Source organism: Rhinolophus sinicus, linkage group LG04 (assembly GCF_036562045.2).
Source record: "Rhinolophus sinicus isolate RSC01 linkage group LG04, ASM3656204v1, whole genome shotgun sequence".
NCBI lineage: Eukaryota > Metazoa > Chordata > Mammalia > Chiroptera > Rhinolophidae > Rhinolophus > Rhinolophus sinicus.
Window position 1 is genome coordinate 57,773,633 of NC_133754.1, and position 25,682 is coordinate 57,799,314.

Below are 25,682 nucleotides of genomic sequence, written 5' to 3' on the forward strand. Positions count from 1 at the left end.
AGTCCTAGTAAGAAAACGTTGAGGACATAGAGGACTGGTAAAACTTAATTTTATTAAGACTTAAACCGAGAAGATACTTCTGCACATGTTAAACACATATGGAACTGAACAGCTTGATTGAGACACCCTGCACTACATATGTTAACATGGCTGGGTGGTAGCAATGACTGCACCACACTTCAAAGGTCTGCGACACAGGTGATGTAATAGGTGCTTCATATGCTAAGGCCTGCAGCTCCCATACCCTAGAGACTTTATGTCTCCTTCAGTTCTTCCTTTGAAATTAGGATGCGCTGCCCTGAAGGAAATAAAACAACTGGACTTATGAAACTAAAGAGATTCAGGGACCAAGATTGGTTGTTTCCTGTGAAACTTTAAAATCCTTCAGAGCCCTCAGGAGAAGTAACTCCAAGTATTCTGGAATCCACAGGCAGAGATGTTTCCCCTACCACCGGAGGTGTGTATATGAGACATAAGAATCCTGAACAAATTCTGGAGTGATGGAGCACGAAACACATCTGATTGTATACAGCACAATTTATCCCAGAGGAAAACCACAAAGCAACATTACTCTGCAGCAAAAACAAGTCCAGGAAGTAGGAAAATTAAACTAGCAAAAAAAAAGAAACAACTTGTTTACATATTTGGAAATAGGGCTTTAGAGAAAATTTGCAGGGTTTGGAGAGTATGTCTTCATTTTTCTCCATACACAAAGCAGAGCACAATATTACTACTTCAGCTATAATTTTTAAAAACCTGTCTTTTATACAAATATTTAAATGGGTAACAGACACACTGAACTAGAATAAAAATTATCCATTGGGAAATCCTGAGGTACGCCTTCTGTTGTCATGTTTCTTAAACTGGGTTACACGAGATCAACATGCCCCATCTTCCTATAAGATCAGTTTTATTCAAAGTTTTAGGGGATTTTTTTTTTTTTTTTGCCTTAAAACAAAAATAGACTGGTAGATATCTATTGTTAATAAATACATTAGAGTACAAAACAAAAGAATCTGAGAAAATAACTCTACGGAGCAGCTTCAAGGATGACCCATGCCCTCAATGGCAAGCATTCTTCTTACTTAGGGATGCTGACGGAGAACTTTTGGACAGGATGGCTCAGACTCCAGTACCAGTACAGCACTGACAAATGGACATCAGGGTCCACTGGGCTATAGTTGAGGTACACCTTCATGAGGAATGAGCTGGCCATCCACACTCCAATACTATGACGTACAAAATCTGGCTGCCATGGGTTTATGGGATTGGCTTTTCTAAAACTCTCCTCAGGTGACAGGGAAAAGGCTGGTGCATTCTGTAAAGGTGGGATTGTTTTGGGTTAGGGAAAGAGGCATTTCAGGCAACCACCATTGGGAAGAGGACAGGTCACCTTCTCACTGAAGATGACGGACCAACTGCAAAAGGCAAGCAGCAGTTAGTATCTGAAAACTGGCCAGATATAGTTATGGGCTTTAAGGGAAAATCTGATTCTACTGGGGTTTTCCATGTCAATTATGGACTTGAATTTAAATAGTTTCCAGTTCATTTCTAGAAGTACAAATGTTTGTTGTTGTTGTTGTTTAATATATGAAAGTAGAGGGATCAGAAAGAAACTATCTCAACTCTGTTCTTCCCAAACCTCCTTCATGTGAGACTTGATTGCTTTTCTTGCCACTTTCACTCTAGTGTCCTCATACTTCTTTAATGCTGTTTCCTCTTTCTTCTCCCTCATAGATCAGATCCTTCACTGGCCTGTCCTTGACTAACATTCATTTTCTTCCAAGCTCCCTTCCTTTCCTTTCCTCTCTCTCTCTCTCTCTCTCTCTCTCTCTCTCTCTCTCTCTCTCCCCCCCCCTTTCTTTCTAATCTTTCTTTCCACTTTAAAAAACAGTAACAAAGAAGTCTTTCGTTGGCTTTAGATAATTAAAGCCAAGCAAGTAACAAATGCTAGTCTTTTCCTATGGTAACCACGTTAAAAATCGTTAAATATGGTATCAAGCATCTCTGGCCTCCCTCCATCGCACAGGTCTTCTGTAAGAGCCGAATTGCTGCTGATTGTGTCAGTTCTGTCCAGCGCTCCCTGGCGACCCTTTTCTCCCTTGATTAGTTCCATGGCACTGAAGGCTAAGGAAAAAAGGGAGCGGATGAATCCAGAAGGGGACTGACCTAGGAGACAGGCTGATATTTTTTTACTTTTAGACAAGTAAGAAATGAAAAAGTGTTCATGACTGTTCCCTTCGTAAAACTCTCCCTTCAGGTTCGAACTTGGAATTTTCCAGCTTTGGTCATGTATTTTATGCCCTTAAAGGGTTTGTACTTTTCTCCGTACATATCCAGACGGTTCACTTTGAGTCCTGGAAGGAAAGGAAAATATGACATAAGCATTATTCAAAAGAAGCATGTAGCATAACTTTAAATTCATTTCAATTCAAAGAGATCAGTGGACTAGAGATAGTTGTAACAATGAAGCAGAAAAATAGTTTCCTTTATTTATACCACGTGAATGAAGCTAACAGATTCTTCACTCTTGGTACATAACACTGATCATAAAAAATTGCTCCAACCAAAAATTATCCTTTTAGAAGACCTGTTCCTGAAATAGAAAGTTCAGAAAGTTATATACAGACTGAAATGAGGGTTAAAGGAAAAATAAGGCCACTGCATGCTTTTCTCAAGTTACTGGATGGAGTACATGAATTAATAATAACAACAAAAATCAGTGAATTAATAATGAAATTATACCTAAATGAATGACTAATGAAAAATAATGAATAAACGAATGCTTCCTAGTAGTCTCACTGTACTAAGCAAAAAATATTTTACATTATATAGAGCTCTAAAGTTTGTTAAGAGTTTTAAGATGAAAGAGGTTATAATTTAAGTGAATTCTAATCACTTAAATTAGACAAGGTCTGTTGGTAAAGAAAAACAGGAACTTCATATAAAGCTCAAGTCATCTCCTGTCTATCTTACAGAATTGTTCTGAGGATTAAATAATAGATGAAAAGAGCTTAAAACAGTGCGTGGCACTTAATAAATGCCCAGTAAGTGGTAACTATTATTCTTACTATTATCCTAAGGTAGGTGTAGACTATAGTGGACTGACGTGGATAGGCCCAAGGGTTCTAAATGATAATAAAAGCAAATGGGAAAGGCCTCTGAAATTGAGAGAAAGGAGAGGAAATTATTCTTTTCAGCTACCAGCTGAGAGTGCAGAAGCACTCCCATACTGAAAACCTTGGGAACCTCAAATTGACAACCCTAGGATTCTACAACTGCCTGGGAACACCTACGCCTACCAATATTGTTTCTTTCTCATCTGTCTTAGACACTTTTATTCAAGTCACTTAAGCCAACTTCAAAGTAAGGATTGCAAATTTTCCCCAGAAATTTGCTAGAACAGGTTTTACTACAGATTACACATCAGGTAATGAAAACAAACTTTGTGAATGGGGAGCCACCAGAAGGCTTTTTGATGTCTGTGCCTTATTGGAGAAAGCCATTTCTGTTCTCTTCAAAGCCACCTAAGCTGTGGGGCACTTACCAGAAATGGCCAGCTGCTGGATCTTGAACTGCAGGTTAATTGTGGGGTTCTCATCTGGTTTGGAAGCTCCAGCCTGAAGACTCATGGTCCCCTTCAAACTTGGTAGCTTTTGGGGATTTATTTTTCCTACATCCCAAGACAGCATCTTCAAATTAAAAAACAAGCAGAAGTTTCAGTGGAACCCTTCCTGGGAGGCAGTTGAGCTCTAACGTCAGGGTATCTGTTCACAATATTAGAAGCTGCTTCTAGGGTGTTTTTCAACAGAGAACACTATTTGTTATCGTAAATTATCTCAAGGAGAAAACAACGTCCCTTTGATTAATCTCCCCTTTCCACAAGGGATAAGGTCTATGTGGAGAGCTCCTGCAGAGTTATTTCTATTTAACATCAGCAATTCAAAACCTCCTGCTTATTCTCCTACCTTGGTAACTGGGTCAAATGTGTGTGTCCCCTGAGAGGGAGTGAGGCTCATATTCAGGACCCCTTTGGGCATCTGGCTGGTGACAATCACTCCCTCGATGGTCTTCCCCATAGTCTGCTTAGGTCCTACCGTTATTTCAAAGCGTCCAAGTGAACTACTGTCCCGGAAACTGATGTTATGTTTGACATACACTGGAATTGCCACCAAACTGGAAAAGACAAAAGCCCATTTCATTAACGCATTGGAAAAATGGCAACCTTTCCTCCTTTTTTGCCCTGTTGGCGGCTTTTCCTCCCTTACCCACTCCCTTATTCTTTGTCTTAAAAATTAAGCACAGAAACAGAACCTCTAGCAATCTTTGATGATTATATTTTTTTATTTATTTTTTATTTTCTTGGGTAAAACTACGATGCTGTCTTAGTAAGTAAACTAACTCTTCTAATGACTGGATAATATCAACAAAGTCAAAGAATATACTAAGCCTACTATGAGAAAGGCACTATAAACAGAAATTAGGAGCCACTGTATTTCTATGTTTTACTTTGTGACATGTGATCAATAATTATTTGTACTTGGGAGAGGAATATTTGTACATCATGGACATTTCATAACTTCTTGAGAGAGCTTTTACTTGACCTCATCTGATCCTTACAGAACCCTATGAAGGAGGGTAGGTTGTCATGATTTGACAGAAGAGGAAATAGGGAAGCCACAGAATAATACTAAAGTAGTGACAGTTTTTAACACCTATTGAGCACTTCCCGAGTGCCAAGAATGCTAAATGCTTTCTATTATCTCATTTACTCTTCCCCATAAGATCGAAGTAGGTGCTGCTACTACCCTGATTTTATAGATGAATACTGATATCCTTATACTTAACTGAGGTTAAGTAACTTATCCAAGGTCACATATCATAAGCACCGAAGGTGAGGTTTAAGTCTAGGCAGTCTGATTCCAGAGCCTTTGCTCTCAAGCACTCAGATATTTTCCTAAATTGTTTATTCCAAATCACACAGGAAGGTGTTGGTGGCTCTGAGGTCTCGTGGCTCTCTTCAGGCCGCAGACCTTCTAGTAAGGGCTTCCCAAAACCCTTCGACTTCATATTACAGAGACTGTTTAAGACCAAAAATCAGTGCATTTTGTCGTTTCTGTTGCATTATTTAATGCTTCTTTTGGTTCAGAGGGGGACTGAATACAGGTGTATTCAGATTCCAATTTAAGAAAAAAATGTTCTTGTTTAGACATATAATCAAAACAACACAAATAATAGCAGAAAACTCGAGGAGTACTTATTTTGTGATAAGCACTATTTAGATTCTCTTACTTAACCCTCAGAACAAGGGACTTTTATTATTTTCAACTTACAGATAAGAAAACAGACACAGAAAGATTAAGCGATTCACCTGAGGTTACCCTATTAGTAAGTATAGAAGCTGGAATTTGAACCCAGGTAACTCCAGAGCCAGAGTTCTTAATCACTACAGATAATGTTTCCACACATACCCATATACACAGATTCCGTTCTTAATTATAAGGGCTGCTTACTTCTGCGCACTGACATGGTAAGAGAGCAGGCGAAAGTTTCCATCGGGAGGGATGAAGGAGAGGATACGCTCGGATTCCCAGCGCTTGAAGCGAACACAAGGATGGAAGCTCACATCATCCAGTAACCTGGGGTTCTATAGTTACCAGGCAAGGAAAAGCAAGAAATAGGAATTAAACATCCATATTTCTTTCGGGAGTAATTTAGATGCTGCTCTTATTAAAACACACACACACACATTCTGTAGTTACTTATAGAAAATTCAAGGCTGACGTAAGTTTTGTGGCTGTCCTTAGTTATTGCTTCTTGCTCCATTTCATTCTTACCACTCACTCTGTGTTTCCAAAAGCATTTAACTTCCCATCCCAAGAACTAAATCTCTGGTCCAGGCTTTTACCATGAAGGAAAGTGTAAGGTCTGGCATTCCTGTCAGCTTGACACAGGCATCAATCACCCCCTGGATCTCCGCAGTGACTGTGGAACCTGAGATGGGAGCAAGACAGGAGGTAAGAGGTTACGCAACTCTTCCCTGTCTTTCCTGACTTATTTCCTCCCTCCTTTACTTTCTCTTGCCCTTCCCAACTTATTTCCTTCCTCCCTCCCTCCCTCATTCTCTTTCTTCTTTCCTTCTGTCCCTCCATCCAATTCATCTACCTAATCCATATGTCCATCCTTCCAAACATTTATCAACTGCATGTTAAGTATGAGACACTAATATGAAGTAATGGGGATAAAAGATTAATAAGATAGTTATTAGCCTAAAGAAGTTTTCAGTCTAGTACCAGAATCAAACAGAGAACATCATTATCTTAACCAATGGTTCAAAAAATTTCATACCAGAAACTGCTCTCCCTGATGTCACCAATGAGCTTTGCTGCTAAATCAAATGGACACTTTTGGTCTTTATCCTACAGGATCTCTCCGTAGCATTTGTCAACAGTGACTCCCTCTTCCTTTGCAAAATCCTCCCCTCTCCAACGTTTCTACTTTTCTAGCTCCTCTTCCTCTTTCTGTTTCTTCTCACATCCTTTAAATGTCTATGCTTTTTCATAGTTCTGAACTTCTCTTTTCTTTCACTCAACCCTCCCCTGGGGTTACTTTATCTACTTCCCAATCTTCAGTTTTCATTGATGGCCAATTATTTCCTAATCTTTTATTCCAGTTCAGCCAATTGGACACCTCCACTTGGATGTCATGGAGGCACTTTAAACTAATCCTGTTGCTGAAGTTAGAAAGAAAATCCTTGACCCCTTCTACTTCTTCAGTGCCCATATCCAATCAATGATCAATTCCTCTTTTATGACTTGTCTCTTAAACCTATTCATTCTTCATTCTCACTACCATTGTTGATATCTATATTTGTGACTTACTCAACAGCCTCCTGCTTTTCCTGCCTTCAGTCTTACCCCACTTCAAGCCATTCTTCACACTGCAGCCAGATTGACAGTTCTAAACTACAAATCTGTTCAAGTTACTCCCCAATTTAAACCTTTTCAATTGCTCTAAATAGTTCTCCTTAAAATAGCATATAAGACTTCATGATCTAGCCATCTAGTTGTTGATTTGTTTTTTAACTTTTTTATTGAGGTAAAACTTAGAGTAAAATGTAAAAATCTTAAGTGTACAGCTCAATGAATGTTTAAATATGTACCCACCTATGAAATACCACCCACACCAAGATGTGGAACCCTTGTAGCATCCCAGCATGCTCTTCTTGCCCAACCTAGTTAATTCGAGTTCTTAAAACTCGATTACCGTAGATTAAGACGCACCTGTTCTCAAACTTCATATAAATGTATACAACTGTATATAACCTTATGCATCTGAGTTTCTTGCTTGACACTGTGAGATTCATTCATGTTGCTGGGTGTATCAGTAGTTCATTTTTGCATTACTATACTGTTTTCCATAATTGCTGTACCCATTTACATTCCCACCAACAGTGTACAAGGGTTCCCTGTTCTCCACATCATTGCCAACACTTATATTTTATCTTTTTAAAAAGATTTTCATTAAAATATAGTTAACATACAACATTATATTAGTTTCAGGTGTCCGCCATAGTTACTCAACATGTCTATATCTAAAGAAGCGATCACCATAAGTCCAGCAACCATCTGACACCATACTATGCTGTCACAATATTAACTACATTCTCCATGCTGTACATTACATCCCCATGACTTATTTGTTTTACACCTGGAAATTTGGACCTCTTATTCCCCTTCACATTTTTTCCTCCCTTTGTTAAATAATGTTGAGAATCTTTCTTTTTTACTATCTTTTTTTAAATTAAATTTGTTGGGGTGACAATGGTTAGCAAAATGATATAAAATTATTTTTCAATTACAGTTGATATCCAATATTATTTTATATTAGTTTCAGGTTTACAGCATGGTGGTTAGACATTTGTATAATTCATTTGTTGAGAAACTTTGCTGACAACAATGTAATAATAATGATAGTGATGTAACGGGAGATATCATCAATGTGAGGGTATCATAAGTGAGAATCATGTAGAGAAAAGAAACAGCTAAGGATCCCTGGATATAAGCAAGGGAAAAAGCAATTAACCCCTTCACTGCAAATGAAAGACACCAAATATAACACATATTTGAAGATGAGATAGAGAAACTCTCAAACAGGAAAGCAAACCTATCAATTAAGTCATTATATTAATTTCAGGGGTACAGCATAGTGGTTAGATATTTACATAATTTAAGAAGTAACCCCCCTGACTAGTCTAGTACCCACCTGGCACTATACATAGTTATCACAATATTATTGACTATATTCTGTAGGCTATACCCTACATCCCATTCTAATTGGTATGAGGCGACATCTCATTGTAGTTTTTGATTCGCATTTCCCTGATGATTAATGATGTTGAGCACCTCTTCATTTACCTGCTGGCCAACTGTATGTCTTCTTTTGAAAAATGTCTATTCAGGTCTTATGCCCACTTTTAAATCACATTATGTTTTTTGTTTTGTTTTGCTATTGAGTTGTATGAATTCCTTATATATTTTGGATATTAGTCCCTTAACAGGTTTACAAGTATTTTCTCCCATGTGTAGGTTGCCTTTTCACTCTGCTGTTTCCTTTGCTGTGCAGGAGCTTTTTAGTTTAATGCAGTCTAACTTGTTTATTTTTGCTTTTGTTGCCGTTGCTTTTGGTGTTATATCTAAAAAACTTATTGCCCAGATCAGTGTCAGGAAGCTTTTTCCCTATCATTTCTTCCGATAGTTTTACAGTTTCATGTTTTATGTTTAAGTCTTGAAACCACTTTGAATTGATTTCTATATATGGTGTACAATAAGGGTTCAATTTTATTCTTCTGTAGGTGGACAGTTTTCCCAACACCATTTAATAAAGAGACTATATCCTTCCTGCATTGTATATTCTTGGCACTCTTGTAGAAGATTGGTTTATTGTAAATGCATGGTTTTATTTCTGAGCTCTATATTCTGTCTCATGGGTCTATATATCTCGTTTTATGTCAGTACCATACTGTTTTGATTCACATAGTTTTGTAATATATTTTGAAATCAGGAAGTGTGAAGTCTCCAGCTTTGTTCTTGCTCAAGACTGCTTTGGCTACTTGGGGTCTTTCTTGGTTCCATATGAATTTTAGGATTGTTTTTTCGATTTCTGTAAAGAATGCCATTGGGATTTTGATGGGGATAGCACTGAATCTGTAGATCACTTTGGGTATCATGGACATTATAATAATATTCATTCTTCCAATCTGTGAATACAAGTGTCTTTCCATTTATCTGTGTCTTTAATTTTCTTCATTAATGTTTTGTAATTTTCAGTGTACAAATCTTTCACCTCTTTGGTTAAGTTTATTCCTAAGTATTTTATTCTTTTTTTTTTTTTCTATTTTAAATAGGACTGTTTTTTTAATTTCCTTTTAGAATAATTTGTGGTTTGTACTTAGAAATGCCACTACTTTTATATGTTGATTGTTTATCCTGCAACTTTACTGAATTTATTAGTTCTAACAGTTGTTGGTTGAGTCTTTAGGGGTTTCTACATAGATGGTTATGTCATCTGCATCATAATATTTAAGTCCATTCTCAGTATTTAGCACAGTGCCTGACACAAAGTAGGCACTAAGTTAAAATGAAAGATTTTGAATGGGGCATAATTCTGATGATAGCAAGCATTATGTGAAAGGGACCCCTTTCAATTTTTATAATTCTAAGAACAGAATAAAAGCACCTACCTGATTTATCAATGATGGCATCAATCTCTTCAATCACATCAAAATAAGCTTCATTGTTGGTATATTTCACCCCCGTCCGTCGCCAAGGCACCACCGACAGCTGCCCAGTGGGAAGCTGATCACCCACATTGGTGCTTCCTGAGACAATGAATATTACTGTAATTTCATTCCAATTTGATAATTGGATGTAACCAATTATCTAATAATCATAGAACACTTCCTTAGAAGTTTCTATGCTCCCACGATTCATGCACACAACTGAAGAAAATTGTAAAATATGATGAGAATTTTCCCAACTTCTACATGGGTAACCTAGTCTATTTTAAAAACTTGTCGCCATCTGGTCTGCCTTCTAAAGCAGAATTAAGGTTAAAAAAGTTACCTGAGTAACAGATATCATATTTTGGTTTTGAAAGTAACTTGAACTTGGTCTCTCAAATTCCACAATAGCTTGCAGCTTAAATAATGTATTGGCTTTCAGCAGGGATGGTAATCTACATATTGATATAAAATTTTCATGGGTAAAAACAGTATTCTAATTTGAGGTAGGCTCTTAGGTACATTTATGTTAGGTATTAAAATGTATACATCAACATAATTTCTCTTATACCAATACTGAAACTTAAGAATAAAAATTAGATCTTTCCCTGTCTATAAGAACTGTAAATCCATTCCTTAACTTGTTTCCCGCCCCCCACAGGCATAATATATATATATATATTTTTTTTTTTTTAATTTAAAGATTCTATATTAAAATTATGAAATAGTATAACTAATTCAAAATCTATTTCCTTCTTATTTAACCTGGATATTTTTAATCTAAAGAAAGAAACAACAAACACACATCTATTTAGCTGTTTACAAACATTTCAGCTTTTCAAAAGTGGTTCTCAGATACCTTTTTCTAGATTTAAGTGAGATTCAGGAAAATGACTTCATATTATTTATAAATGATTCAGGCACTAACAAAGCTTTTAAGGTTTAAAACGAGCCCAGAATATTGAAAACCCAAACAAATTTGTTTTCTTAAAAAGATGCACTAGGAATTAAAACATATCATCAAACTATAATTAAATCAGTCTGATAATAGGGCAGGGAAGCCTAAAAAAAAAGATCAAGAATCCATAATGACTTAGTACAAGATAAAAATATCATTTGAAAATGGGGGAAAGGATAAATTATATAATAAATGTTGCTAGGAAAACTGACAATTTGGAGAAATAAACATAGAACTTTACCTTATATTGTATACCAAGATAATTTTCAAATGGATTAAAAAAATCCAAAAATAAAACCATCAAAGAACTAAAAGAAAATATATTTTTTATAAAAGAAGATCCAAAAGACATTCTCCTATGTTTTCTTTTAAGAATTATAAAGTTTGTTTGGTTTAACTCTTTGCTCTAGATGGAACTTATTTTGTGTATAGAATGAGTAAGGGGACTTCATTTTTTTCTGTATCAAAGCTGACTGTCCCAATACAATGTACTTAACAATTGGTCCCCTGGCCCACTGATTTGATATATGACCACATCTATCTATACCAATTTCCTATAAAAGCTAGGGTCTGTTTCTGGACTTTCTATTTTATCCCAATCATCTATTTGTCTATTACTGGGGCACTACTATATTTTTTAAAATACCAAAACTTCATACTACTCGTATATATCTATTCTATGAGTTTTTGTCTTGTGTACCTTATGAACTTAATATATCTTGATATTTGACAGGGCAAATCTTTCCAATCTCTTTGTAATTCTTTTTCAAAATTATCCTAGCTGTTCTTGCATATTTATACTTTTTAAAACACACTTTTCAATCAGTTTGTCAAATTCCATTAAAAACCTATTTATATATTTAGTGAGACCCAAAATGTAAAACCTTAATGAAGCAGAATAATTTTACTAAATCAAAAATTTTTTAATGTGGCTAAACAACATGATGAACAATGTCAAATGACAAGGGGCGGATTGTGAGAAAATATCTGTAACAGAGTTTTCAAAATATATAAAGAACTCTTACAAACTATCAGGTATATTTCCAATATATGATAGTTTAATATCCTTAAATGGAAGGAGTTCTTTTAAATTAGAATAAAAAAAGAAAAACATTTCAAGCAAAAAAAAAAAAAAAATGGGCAAGGGATACTAAAATGTAATTCACAATAGAGGAAAAATAATCAATAAACATTTGAACAGGTTTTAACCTTCTTAGTAATAAAAAATGAGTATGTAAGTAAGATATCACTAAACTTAAATGGCCAAAGTTTTTAAAACATTAATAATAAAATAATAATGAGAATAATAACAATAATAATAATACAAAAGTTGACTAGAGTACTCAGAAATTGCTACTGAAAGTATAAATTAGTGTAACTTTTCTGGAGGGCAATTTGGTACAATGAATTAAACTCCTTAAAATGTGCACACTCTTTTATCCAGCACTTCTATTTTTAGTACTGAAAAGAGACCATCCTAGATGTACACAATGATTTAAGTATAAGAATGCTAATTGCTTGTTATTTGAAAAAAGGAAAAATCAGAAATATCACAAATAGGGACTGAGTAAATAACTTAGAGTGTATTCTATATGACATAAAATTGTAAAGTCACTAAAAATGATGTAGAATAGTTATCATTATGGGATAAAGTTCACAAAATATTGGTAAAAGGTTAAAAAATATACAAGAGTGGATGGATGATGGTTTATCCATCCATCCATCATCCATCAGTCTAGAAAAGACCAAAAAAAATATACACCAGTTGGTTATAAGTGTGGTGAGATTAAGAGTTATTTTTATGTTCTTTGTGTTTTTCTGTATTTCTTTTTATTTATTTATTTATTTATTTATTTATTTATTATTATTTTTTTAATTAGTTTCAGGTGCAGAAGACAAAGCAAAACTTAGACGTTTATCATTTATATCCCTCACACTGTGTGAACCCCCCTCCCCCCATTTCTGTATTTCCAATGTTTCTACAATAATCATGATTTTTCTACAATTGGAAAAAATTATTTTTAAAGGAGAACACTTCATTCTGACATTCAAGTCAGGATATTTTCTACATAACAAAAATCTATTTCAGGTCATACTCAAAGACCATAAAGAACAAAATTAAGGCACCTAGACATTTGAGATCCCCAAAGATAAACACTTAAAACAATGCACAATACTGAAGTAAGCCACACCCCGGATGGCAGCAGCTTTCTGTGGGTTTCCCCCTTTTCCATACCTGTTATGGTGTTGACAACTGTTCGAAGGATAGTGGGAGGCTTTATCAGTTCTTTGAGGATGTTTGACTCGGTAGCTAATGGAAACCCATTGTCAAGCATCTCTTCCAATACCTCATAAACCACAACCACATTGTCTTTGATCACTGGCTCTGAACAGACTCCAAAATAATCCTGATGAAAATACAAGATATACATTTATCACTCAGAGACTATATTAAGTGAAAGAATGTTCCTAGAGAATAAGGATCTAGTCCTGCCCATATGTGTTTACTCAATGTTTCTGGGATAGTCTTCTACAATGAGGGAATGAAGCATAACCCCAGTTCTCTTAGGGAGTTGATTTGGTAGAAAGAACACTGGACTGGCTTATAGTACTAGCGTCATTACTAACTTCTTTTATAAACTAGAGTAAGTCATTTAACCTCTTTGGGTTAGTTTCTTCAACTAGATAAAATATGCTGAATACAAAACTGAATCTAGACTATTATATGTGCTATGAACAAGAATTTGAAAGAACTATGCAAAATGATAATAATGTGATAATGAATGGACCTAAAAATCTTTTAACCCTTACTGTTGTGCTATGCCTTAACATTCATGCAGCTAATAAGAACTGAGAAGGAAATAAAATAAAATGAGGAGGATGAGCTAGCATACCAGATAATCTCTTTGGATCATCCCTACTCTACGATGCTAGGATTCTAAGAACGCTTTGTACCTTTATTAACAAAAGGTAAATGTAGATACTAAGTTATCTGGGTTGTGGAAAAAGCACTGGATTCCAATCAGATTAAGTCATGCAAACTAATTTGGGTCTTGATTTCTTTAATAGCATAATCAGGATAATACCACTGGATGCACAAGGATGTTGTAAGAACAGAGTACGATTGATTCAACGATAATATATACAAAAGTGCTTTGTAAACTTAAAAGCACTATATGTAAAGTGTGACACATGATGAAATCATTTACAAAGAAATGCTTGTAGTCATTTGGTGTGCTCTTCTAGCAATGTCAGTCATGTCTTCTACTGGATCTCTGAGACGATCATACAACCCTCTTTGAATTCATCCACTGAATGGAAATTTACCCTTTTTGAGAAAGCCCATTCTATTCATGCATAGTTCTGATTATTAGAAAGTTCTTTCTTTTGCTAAACTAAAATTTGCTTCCTAAATCTGCCTTACAGGACAAGTTTATATGACAATGAATTAAATTTATTTGAAGATACAGTTATTTGAAGACATCTACAGGCTTCCACTTCAATTTTTTTTCTCATGGCTAAATTCCCTGCTTGATCCTTCCATTGTTGATGCTATAGTATGGTTTCTAGATCGTTTTACCATCTTGCCATTTCTTTGAATATGCTCTAGTTTTCCAATATTCTCCCAAATTATGACACCCAAAATTGACTGCGGACTCCAGATGTGATCTATATTATATCAGATAATGTCAATTATCAGAGCCATTCCAATATCCAAGAGCATTTTGTGTTTCTAAAACAAAACATTTCTTCCTTAAAAAATGAGGAATTAAGGGGGAAAAGGTTACACATTTCCTTCCCAAGAGTGATTTTATTTTGAAAAATGAATAAAATACCTCACTAGATTTTATAAATCAGATGGAACATGAATTGAGCAGTTGAAAAGGAGACTTTTTAAGTATGACAAACTGCTATAGCAAAAGTCCTTGCAATTGTATAGCTGAAACTCTTCCATTATATTCTAGTCCAAGAAAAATAATACAGCCAGAGAGAACACACATCAGATAAGACATCAAAATCAGAATGTATCCATTCAAAAATGACAAACTCTGAAGTCCCAAACTTCCAAACTAGCCACTTTACTGTTTTCCTGAATTTTTCTGTGGTTTCAACTAGATTAAACAACTTCTCTTACTTCCTGTCTTGTATTAGATTGGTGCAAAAGTAATTGCAGTTTAAAAAATTAAAAATAATTGCAAAAACCGCAATTACTTTTGCACCAAACTGAAAATTAATTACGTAATATTGGTATGACAACATGAAGCTGAAGTTGAGTTTCACCAATGGGACTGTTAATCTTAGGAAGGGCTAAAGTATCATGTGGAAATCATAACAAGGCCCAGTTAGAGTGGTTTAAGATCGTAACTACTAGGTTTTTCTACTTACAGTCTCTCCACAAATTGGGGCTTACAATTCTCAGGTTTTCACTGTGGGAAGGACCTAGTATACCAGGACCTAGTATACCACATGAGAACTGGAATCCCAGAATAGAACTATCAGAAAATATTTGTGGGAAAAATTATAAAACATAATTCTCTTGGAACGAAAGCTGTTCCAGACATGTGATGTAGATATGAGTGCAAATGAAAGGACTCTTTGACTTGTTTTAAAATTTTTATCATCTTCTTCTCCAATTCCACAATTTCTGTATTCATATGACTAATTCCAGACCTCACATGACAAGAAGTTGAACCAAAGGGCCCTTGCTTCTCATTTCTCATTTGAATTATGCAAATAACCACAACAGTTAGAAGTTGAGAAATTTTTTTAAGGAGAGGATTCCACTGTCTGAATTCAGAGTCTGGGAGGCCTAAAATCCTGTGCTATAAACGGTACTGACATCCTAGTATAACTAACCTCCCCTGTACCTACTCCTCAGGATCTTCAAATCTATTCCTGAAACAAAAACTTAAAATGAAAGCTGTATCTTGTAAAATGTATTACTTAAATTCTTAACGGGTACGGAAGATTTTCCAGTCTTAAGTTTGCTCATCACTAGTGTTCCTGTGCTGTGGGTAAGCACCCCAGACCCAAGATGAAGTGTGGATGCACAAATTTCCCCTGCCAGGGAGAGTGAAAAGAAGCATTACTTAGCTTTTCTACTTAAAAAAAAAATACATATCTTTACACACTCATCACTTTTTGATACAACTCAAAGAAACATAGTTAACAATGGTCAGCATCAAGTTCACTATTTAAAAAAAAAAAATAAACTAAACTCCTCTGATTTGTGAAAAAAGTAGGACAATTCCAATCTCAAGAACTGAAATGACTGTACACAATCTACCCAGTAGGGTTCCTCTCTCATGCAACAGGTTCAAAGTATTCAATTTTAGATGCAGTCAATTCCATAAATCGAAGCAAGAATCTTATCAAATGGGAGAGGAAGTGAGCAATGTCAGAGTTTTGCTTTTTTTACAAGTTCCTTATTGAGGCTGAATACAATGGAAACAGAGCTAGACAGATACTTTATAATTTACATGTATGAACGTCTTCACATTCACATACCTGAAATGTGTCCACTACTCGGTGAAGAAATTCAATGACAAATAGAGGAGGGACCTCCGTCTGGATCACAGCCACAAAAAAGATCTTGTGCCGGTAAACACTTAAGAGATAGTGGTGAGGGGTAGGGATAACTGGTGGTACGTTTTCTGCCTCAGTAGCTCTCTCTTGTGCCTCGAAAAAGTAATCACAAACAGAACGACTGACCACACTTTTCCAATGTTTCTCCAGGAAAATATCTCCGGAGGAGTTGATCAAGAAAAGGCTATGAATCATGGTGGAGATTGTCAGTGAGAGAAGAAAGTCTTTCTCAGTCTGAAAGCCTCAGGACTCTGCAAACTTTCAACCCTAAAAACAAAAGAAGCTATGATCAGTTTCATTCAACCAAAACACCTTCCCCATCTTTTCCAGCAATCCAAGTCTTGCCCATCTTTCAAAACTAGACTCAAGTCTTCCTCTACTGCATGAGCCTGAAGTATCCCTCCCTAGAATTCCTAAGGATAATTATTAGCCATCTTGTCAATCGAGCATATACTGCCTAGTTATCCTTACTAGTACCTGAATCATATCCATTTAAAGTTCAACTTAATTTTGGGATGTGTATTTTCTTAACTGGACTAGAAACTCCTCGAGAAAAAAGACCATGCCTCATGTTTTTCTGTCACCTCATTGCATATAAGAGGGCTTCAAAGAACATGAATGAGTTTCATGTATTTGACCACAACTCACACATACATAAGAAATATTTATGCTTGTTCAGTCTCCTATGGTAGTCAGCCATTAACCAAATATGGCCATTGAGCAACTGAAATGTGGCTGGTCTGAAATGATATGTTCTGTAAATGTAAGACATACACCAGATTTTGAAGGCTTTGTATGAAAATGAGAATTTAAGATATCTTACCAATCATTTAATACTGATTACATTAATGTCAATTTAATATTGATATTTGGATATATTGGGTTAAACAAAATGTATTACAATTAATTTAACCTGTTTATTTTTTAATGTGGTTACTAGAAAATGTAAAATTACATAGTATGTAGCTTACATTATATTTCTATTGGACAGCACTTGTCCATGAAATGGAAAGCTGTCATTGTGGTCTCTATACATTCAGGCAGACCCCATTCTCTAAGTATTTGTTATACAGAAGGCTCTGCATTGGATGCCTTAAAAAATAAAATCCCTCTGGGAGACAGGGATAGCATCTCTACGATGCCAGTCCCCAGGATGAGGCAACCACGCTAGACCCCAACTGGGAACATTCCCCGAACTGTCCGAGAACTGACCCAGCAGGTCAACCTCGAAGACCTGATGTACCAAGTGCCCCAGCGCTAGCTTAATCCCTCTGCGGGTGGACAAGACTGCGGGAGGAAGGAGAAGCTGCGAGTAGCTAGGATGTGGAGGAGGTGAGGTGGCTGCCAAAGTGGGTTATTTTTGCGCTGGTCCCAGCCCAGCCGCCTGCGAACCAGGGATGGAGGCCCTTTGGGGCCGGGGTGGACGAGGGGGCGGATTTAAGGTGTGCGCACGTTCGGAAGGTGAAAAGAGTCGCCAGTATGCACACATGTGTTGCCATGACAACAGTGTTCCTTCCTCCCTCAGCCATCAGGTCGTGGGAGCGGGCCACCTCCGCACACCGGTACTCAGTCCCTTACCTCTCCCTACCGCACCCCGCAGCGCGGAGTGTCAGTCCGGCAGCATCCCGTGGCCCTGCCCCTACCGCGCGTGCCCCCGCCCAACCCTCGCGCGCTGTAGCCCCAACCCCGGTGGGCTGCGGGCCCGTGTCGCCCCCACCCCGGACCCGGGTCATCAGCCCTCCTTACCCGGCCTTGCTCTTCGCCGCTCTCACCGTTCAGCTGAGCAAACAGGCCCGCCTCCCTCCCCCCCGCCCCGCCGCTGTATGCCCGCCGATTGGCCGGCCCGCGGGCCTCGTGCCAGAGACCAAGGTCTGAAAGCCTCGGATTGGGCGTCGGTGATCCGATCTTCCCCTCTGATTGATCGCTGTCCACCGCTAACCCTGTTCTGGAGCTCAAGCCCCCAATTGGCCCTTGTTGAGGTTTAGGTAATCTCGGATTGGTTCAGCTCTGTGGCACCAAGCCCTGATTGGCTATCGTGAACAGTCAGCTAGCGCAGGGCTTATAACTACCCAGTCACAAAGGGCAGAGCTGGCTGCCACCTGCGTAACTGCGGAATGCTCCTGGTGGGGGATGCTAAAAGTATGATTTCCAGGGCACGATTTAGCGATAGTATATCATGGATAATAAATCATGAGCAGTAATTATTCTCCATTAGATAAGTGCATTTAAAAAGGGACATGATGCCTTTTCATTTATGTGCATTGGTAAAAGGGGCATGAGTGGCAGCTCCTCCTTACACAGGACCGTGATAAATGTTTGTTGACGGTGGTATGGATTGTCGTCTGTCATACTGGGTAAGGGCAGATAGTTGGCTAATTCTGAACTAAGTAAAAAGAGAAAACCCAAAATCAAAATGGCTGAATGATGTGGCATCTGTAAGCTTAAGGAATCTGGTGCCAGACCGAGAAAGTACCTTAACTTCTCTAAACTTCAAGTTACTCACTTATCAAATCAGGACACTAATAGTACTAACTTCATAGAGTTCCTGAGGATTGAATTAGAAAAGGGTTAGCAATTGTTACTACCTAAGAAGCAGCACAAGTACAATCAAAAGTGGTTACTAAGCAATGTGTGTGTAAGGTGCAGAAATGCAATAACTGCTGTGGGCATTTCTCATTCATTCGTTGAATTAACATTTACTAAGAGCCTTCCATGTATCAAGCCCTCTGTTGGAGATGCTGCAATAACTAATATCACAGGCATAGTCTCTGTTGTCACAGAGCCTAGCTGGGAAGACAAATGAGAAGCAAGTAATTGCAAAACAGTGCAATGAGCAAGGAGCACATGTTGGGCGGTTGGGGAGTGGGTGGTGGTTGCTGGTAGAAGGGGCTGCCCTGGAGTCAAGGATTCCCATTGGGGTGGAAGGACAGAGAGAAGAGCACATGTGAAAAGCTCGAGAGATGAGAGATTGAACGATAGCTGAGTTAGAATGGGAGAAAGAGTGCAGACTTTCTTTTTTTTCCCCCTAAAATGAGATGAGGAAGACAAGTTGGAGCCAGGTGGTGGGGAGTTTTGTAATAATTGTTAATAGTTATAAAGCACTATGTGCCATGCACTGTCCATTCATTCCATTAATATTTAGAAGGTTCTATGTACCAGGCACTGTTCCAAAACTTGGATACATAACACCGGTGAATATAAGACAAAAATCCTTGCTCTGGTAGAACTTAACATTCTAATGAGGAAAGACAGATAATAATCAATAAACAAAACAAAGTATATATTATGTTAGGAGGTGATAAGTGCAATGGAAACAAAACAAAAGGGAGATCCACTTGAGCAAAGACTTGGGAGTTAGCTACTGGGATACTTGAGGGAAGAGCATTCCAGTAAAGGGAATAAGCAGTGCAAAAGGCCTTAAGACCACAGCGTGCTTGCGGAGTCCCAGGAACCGTAAGGATGATAGTGTGGCTTGAGTAGAATAAATAAGAGGTAAAGTAGGAGATAAGTTTGCAGGGTCGAGGGAGGGGAACCAGATTACATTTATCAATCTGCTGGGTTAAGAAGAGACTGTAAATGGGCCAGGGTGGAAGGAGACCAGTAGGAAGGCTGCTGCAATAATTGAGGTGAGAGTAACCTAATTGGGCCAGGGTGCGACCACGGAGGTGTGAGGAGCAGTCAGGTTCTGTAGACAGCCTGAAGGAGAAACTAGCTGGATTTCCTATAGATGGGATATGGGGAGTAACGAGAGAAAAGTGAAAGATGACTAAGCCTGAGCCTCTGGAAGGATAGTACCATGAACTGATATTAAAAGGACTACAGATGAATCAGGTTTGAAGGAAACAATCGGGAGTTCAGTTTTGGACATGATAAGTTTGATATATCTATAGCTCTATTAGCCATCCAAGTGGAGATATTGAGAAGGCAGTTAGATATATATGAGTCTAGGGTTCAGGAGAGAGGTCAGAGCTGGAGATATAAATTGGGAAGTTATCAGTATATGGATATTTAAATCTGTGAGACCAACCGCGACGACTAAGGGAGTGAGCATGACTAAAGGAGTTGAAGTGACTAAGGGAATCCAGGGCACTCCAAATTTCAGAGTTCATGGAGGAGAGGAAGATCCAGATTCATTTAATCTTCCCAACACCCCTAAAAGGGGTATCTCCAGCTCAAAAAGGAATTACTGTTATGATTCCCTTTTTATAGATGAGAAAACTGCAGGGAGCGCTTAAGTAACTTGCCAAAGGTCAAGTAAGCAGGTAAGTAGCTGAGCTGGAATTCAAGTGCACAGGAAGATCAAAGCAATCTGTCTCAGATTGCACACCTCCTGCCTCTCTTATAAGCCTGGGGGCCCATTGAAGAAATGTTAAATGGGACAGTGAAGACCATGCATATGGGATGGATTGGAGAAGGTCAAGCTTGGCAGCAGGGAGATCATTGAAACTATTGCAGGAATCCACCTGAGAGACACTGGTGGCTGCAACCAGGATGGGGCACTGGAGAGAAGTGAACAAGTTCCAGAGGTGTTTTGGAGGTAGAATGATAGGGATTGGGGATTCATTGAAAGTGAGTGGTGAGGAAGAATGAGGAATCAAAGATTATTCCTGGGTTTCTGATATGGATAACTATGTGGATGGAAGTGTCATTTGTTGAGAGGGAGGTCACTGGCAGAGAGGAGCAGTGAAGATAGGGAGAGATGGCATGAGTTCAGTCATAGCAATGCCCAGGGTCATGTAGCAGTCAACACTCGGATATTTGTTGAGTTGAATCAAGCAACATAGAATTGGGGAGCTTGTGTAGTAAATTCTCATGGTTTTAAGAGACACCACAACAAATCATCGACAAATGGTAAGTCTATTTTAGTTGTATGTGTAAAACTCTCTAGGAAAATATTTTCTAAAGCTGCCACTGACACAATCCCAGTGTTGAACAGCCCTCGCTGCCGAGAAATTTTTCTATCATGAAAAGCCAATCCCAGCTATCAAGCTTCCTTGGGAATGATAATTAATTAATTAATTTTTTTTGGGGGGTGGGCATGTGAGACAACAGTGGCCTTGCTCACTGAAAAAGACATTTTAAAGGGGCTCTGCAATGGGACCCCAACACACTTCTCTGGCTTTGACACTTCCTCTTCTGTCCATGTGTGCTACTTTTGCATCAAACCTTACCACTGGCCCCAGATGGAGAAATGGAATGCCTACCTTCCATGTCTTTGTTCTCACTGATCCTTCTCCTTGGCATGCATTCATCTCTTACTCATCCTGTTTGTGGGAATTCTCTCCAGCCCCTAAGGCTTAGCCATATGTTTCCTCCTCCACAAAGTCTGTCCCAAGCACGATACCCACATATTGGAAGTAATTTCTCCCTGTGTCATTAAATAGCCTTTTACGGCTCTTTCGTGTAACCTACAGTGCTTTTGACACCTGCCTTGCATTCGTGTATGCAATCTGATCACCATAAATGGATTGTAAACTTTTAAAAACCATAGTGTACATGTCTCAGTGCCTTATATACATTCATCCATCTATTAAACTAACATTCGGGGGAGGGCCTACTACCTCCTGGACACTATGGAGATTAAAAAAAAAAAAGCATGTCTTCAAGGAGCTTACAATTAAATATGGAGGGAAAATCTACTCCCCTTTAAAAATCAAAACCAGCTCCTTTAAGGCTGTCCATGAAAGAAACTTGTTCTTGTGGAGAGGAGGACCTGAACTTGACATCTCTACTCTCAATAAAGAGACCCGTCTTCCCCTTAGAGATTTCCCACTACTGGCTGCAGCCCACACCATGCTGGACTTGGGAGGCTCGATACCCCTTTAACTCTTCAACACCGGTGTCAACACACTAGTTTTGTTAAATTTCCCATAGTAGAGCAAAGACAAGGGTGGACATTTATGCAAAAATTGTCTGAAATCTTGGAGATAATAAAACCGTAATGAACAGAAAGAGTAACATGCAAGTAATAATGTAACTCATAAGATGTGATGTAGTCAGGGTATCTTGGGATACACACCTGTTTCCAGGTGGCAGAGGTTCTCTGTAAATCCTCTTACTCAGGAGCCTCAGCAAGGCCATCTCAAGTTCCTGAAATCCAAACCCTGCCTGACAAGAAGACAGCAGCATCCTTCTCTTGGCAGACTCAGGCTGGCCAACTGATTCCAGTCTCCTGAGGAAAGTAATTGCTACACCAAATGGCCCCTACCCTACACAATGAACCCCAGGAACATCCAACTGTGAAGCCCCACTGACACCTCAGGGGCATGGCATTATTCTATGGCTTCGTACTAGACACTCCTGCATACTCTGTTTACATTCTTTGCTTTCGTGACCTCATGTGTGTAAGAACTCTTTTAATGATGACAACTCTTGATTTTATATGTCCAACCTCAACCTCTTCACACACCTTCTGACCCTCATATCCAATTACCCACTTGATAGCTCCACTTAGGTGCCTCGCAGACATCCTAATAGGGCAAAAAGGAACTCTTTGAGTTTCCTTCTCAAATCTGTTCCTTCCTCCAGCCCTACTCTACCTTGTTTCCTCCATCTTAGTAAATGACATCATTATTCATTCAACTACTCAAACCAATACCCACAAATTATCCTTAAGCCCTCCAGTACCCTCATCCCCTTTTCTAATCAGAAGCAAACCCTGTTGATTCTATCTCTAAGGTATATCAAGAAACCATCCTCTCTCCAACTTCACTGCCACCACCATAGTCCAGACGACCATTGCCTTTTGCCTGAAAGACGATGAACCCTCCCAGTTCCACTCTCATCCCCCTTCGATCTATTTTCTATGCAGCAGCAAAAGTGAGCTCTTGTTTTTGTTTTTTATTCTTTTTAAAATCAGTTTTATTGAGATACAACATATATTCCACTCACCCTTTTAAGATGGTTTTAGTATTTTCACAGAATTGTGCAACCATTGCCATAATCTAATTTTAGAACATTTTTGTAACCCCAAGAAGAAGTCCTGTACTCATAAGCAGTCACTTTCCTTTTTCCCCCAAATTCCCTGCGCTTGGCAACAACTAATCTACTTTCTGTCTCTATAGCTTTGCTTATATTGGACATTACGTATAAATGGAATCATGCAATATGTGAACTTTTATGATTGCCTTCCTTTTTATTTTGAGAAGTTATCCTTATTTTATGTAAGCAAGAAATATTTATTGAAGATCTATACTATGCAAACAATGACAATAAATATTTATGCTATGGTTATTCCCCTTTGAAGACCTCATTGTAAACAGGCATGTGGAGAAAGAAAAGATAATAGTGACCAATTATTTTGGAATTAGGATATGTGCTTAAAGGAAAAGAAGTATATTTATAATCCTAAAATGAGCAGTTAGGGCAAATGTGACCATAATTCATTCCTGTACTTTATTTATTTATCTTCACTCCCTTCACCCATTTCTCCACCCCCCCCCCCATCCCTCTCTTCTGGCAACCACCAGCCTATAACCTATATTTATGAGGTGGGTTGTTTTTTTTTAATTCTACATATAAGAGAAACCATATGGTATTTGTCTCTGTCTGATTTATTTCATTAGCATAATGCCCTCAAGTTTCATCCATATTGTTGCAAATGGCAAGATTTCATTTTTTATGGCTGAATATTCCATTATGTTCCATTATGTATATAAAATATATAGCAATATGTATTTATTTTGACATATATACATATATGTCAAAATTTCTTTATCCATTCACCCATTGATGGATGGACACTTAGTTTTTGCCCATATCTTAGCTATTGTAAATAGTGCTGCAATGAACTTGGGGATGCGTATATGTTTTCAAGTTAGTGTCTTCATTTTCTTTGAATAAATACCCAGAAATGGAATTGTTGGATCATATGGTGGCTCTATTTTTAATTTTGTGAGGAATCTCCATACTGTTTTTCATAGTGGCTGCACCAATTTACGTTCCCAGCAATAGTGCACAAGGGTTCCCTTTTCTCCACAGTCTCATCAACACTTGCTATTTCTTGTCTTTTTGATAATAGCTATTCTAACAAGTGTGAGGTAATATCTCATTGTGGTTTTGATTTACATTTCCCTGTTGATTAATGATGTTGAAAATCTTTTCATATATCTGTTGGCCATCTGTATGTGTTATTGGAGAAGTGTCTATTCAGATCTTCTTCCCCTTTTAAAGTCAAATTGTTTGGGTTTCTGCTATTGAGTTGTATGAGTGCTTTATATATTTTGAATATTAACTCTTTACCAGATTTTTGATTTGTAAATATTTTTTTCCATTCAGTAGGTTGCCTTTTCATTTTGTTGAAGATATTCTTTGTTGTGCAGAAGCTTTTTAGTTTGATGTAGTCCCACTTGTCAATTTTTGCTTTTGCTGCTTTTACTTTTTGTGTCAGATTTAGAAATTATTGCCAAGGCCTATGTCAGGAAAAAGCATTTGACAAAATTTAACATCCGTTTATGATAAAAACTCTCAGCGAAGCAGGTATAGAGAAATGTACCTCAACATAATAAAGGCCATATATGACGAGCCCACAGCTAACATCATACTAAATAGCCAAAAGCTGAAAGTTTTTCCTCTAAGATCAGGAACTAGACAAGGATGCCCACTCTTGCCACTTTCGTTCAACATAGCATTGGAATTCCTAGCCAGAACAATTAGGCAAGAAAAAGAAATAAAAGGCATCCAAATTGGAAAGGAAGAAGAAAAAGTGTCACTTTTTACAGATGACATAAGATTATATGTAGAAAACCCTAAAGACTTCATCAAAAATGTCATAGAACTAATAAATGAATTTAGTAATGTTGCAGGATACAAAATCAATACACAAAAATTTATTGCATATCTAAACACTAATAACCAGCTATCAGAAAGAAAAATTAAGAAAAAAAATTCCATTCACAATACATAAAAAAAATAAGATGCCTAGGAATAAATTTAACCAAGGAGGTGAAAGACCTATACACTGAAAACCACAAGACATTAAGGAAAGAAAATGAAGAAGACATAAATAAATGAAAAGACATTTTGTGCTTATGGATTAGAAGAATTAATATTGTTAAAATGTCCATACCGCCCAAAGAAATTTACAGATTCTCCTAGTTCCACTCTCACCCCCTTCAATCCAATTTCTATATGGCAGCAAAAGTGAGCTTTTAAAACTCTGACCAGTTATCTGAAGCTTAGAACCCTTCAGTGCCTTCCCATGGCATTAAATCCAAATGCCTTTAGCACCTTGCTATAGACTGAACGTTTGTGTCCCCTCAAAATTCATGTTAAATTCTAAAGCCCAATGTGATGGTATTTGGAGGTGGGGCCTTTGGAAGGTGATTAGGTCATGAAAATGGAGGCCCTATGAATGGG

General features: G+C 37.7%; 1 protein-coding gene across 2 annotated transcripts in view; it reads right to left on the reverse strand.

Moving 5' to 3' along the window:
- Positions 1 to 1,907: 1,907 nt before the first annotated feature.
- Positions 1,908 to 25,682, reverse strand: part of AP3M2 (adaptor related protein complex 3 subunit mu 2) — a 51,571-nt gene continuing 27,796 nt past the window's right edge. Inside the window, exons 1-9 of one of the 2 annotated variants that reach the window (XM_019742060.2) lie at positions 18,072 to 18,272; positions 16,248 to 16,592; positions 12,976 to 13,147; positions 9,743 to 9,880; positions 5,909 to 5,994; positions 5,514 to 5,647; positions 3,969 to 4,176; positions 3,548 to 3,692; positions 1,908 to 2,357 (exon numbers count right to left, since the gene is read on the reverse strand). In XM_019742060.2, coding sequence (XP_019597619.1) covers positions 2,257 to 2,357; positions 3,548 to 3,692; positions 3,969 to 4,176; positions 5,514 to 5,647; positions 5,909 to 5,994; positions 9,743 to 9,880; positions 12,976 to 13,147; positions 16,248 to 16,520 — 1,257 coding nt within the window. In that variant the 5' untranslated portion in view covers positions 16,521 to 16,592; positions 18,072 to 18,272 and the 3' untranslated portion in view covers positions 1,908 to 2,256. Of the gene's footprint in view, positions 2,358 to 3,547; positions 3,693 to 3,968; positions 4,177 to 5,513; positions 5,648 to 5,908; positions 5,995 to 9,742; positions 9,881 to 12,975; positions 13,148 to 16,247; positions 16,593 to 18,071; positions 18,273 to 25,682 lie in introns of those variants that run through there. The other variant, XM_019742061.2, reaches the window with a different exon arrangement.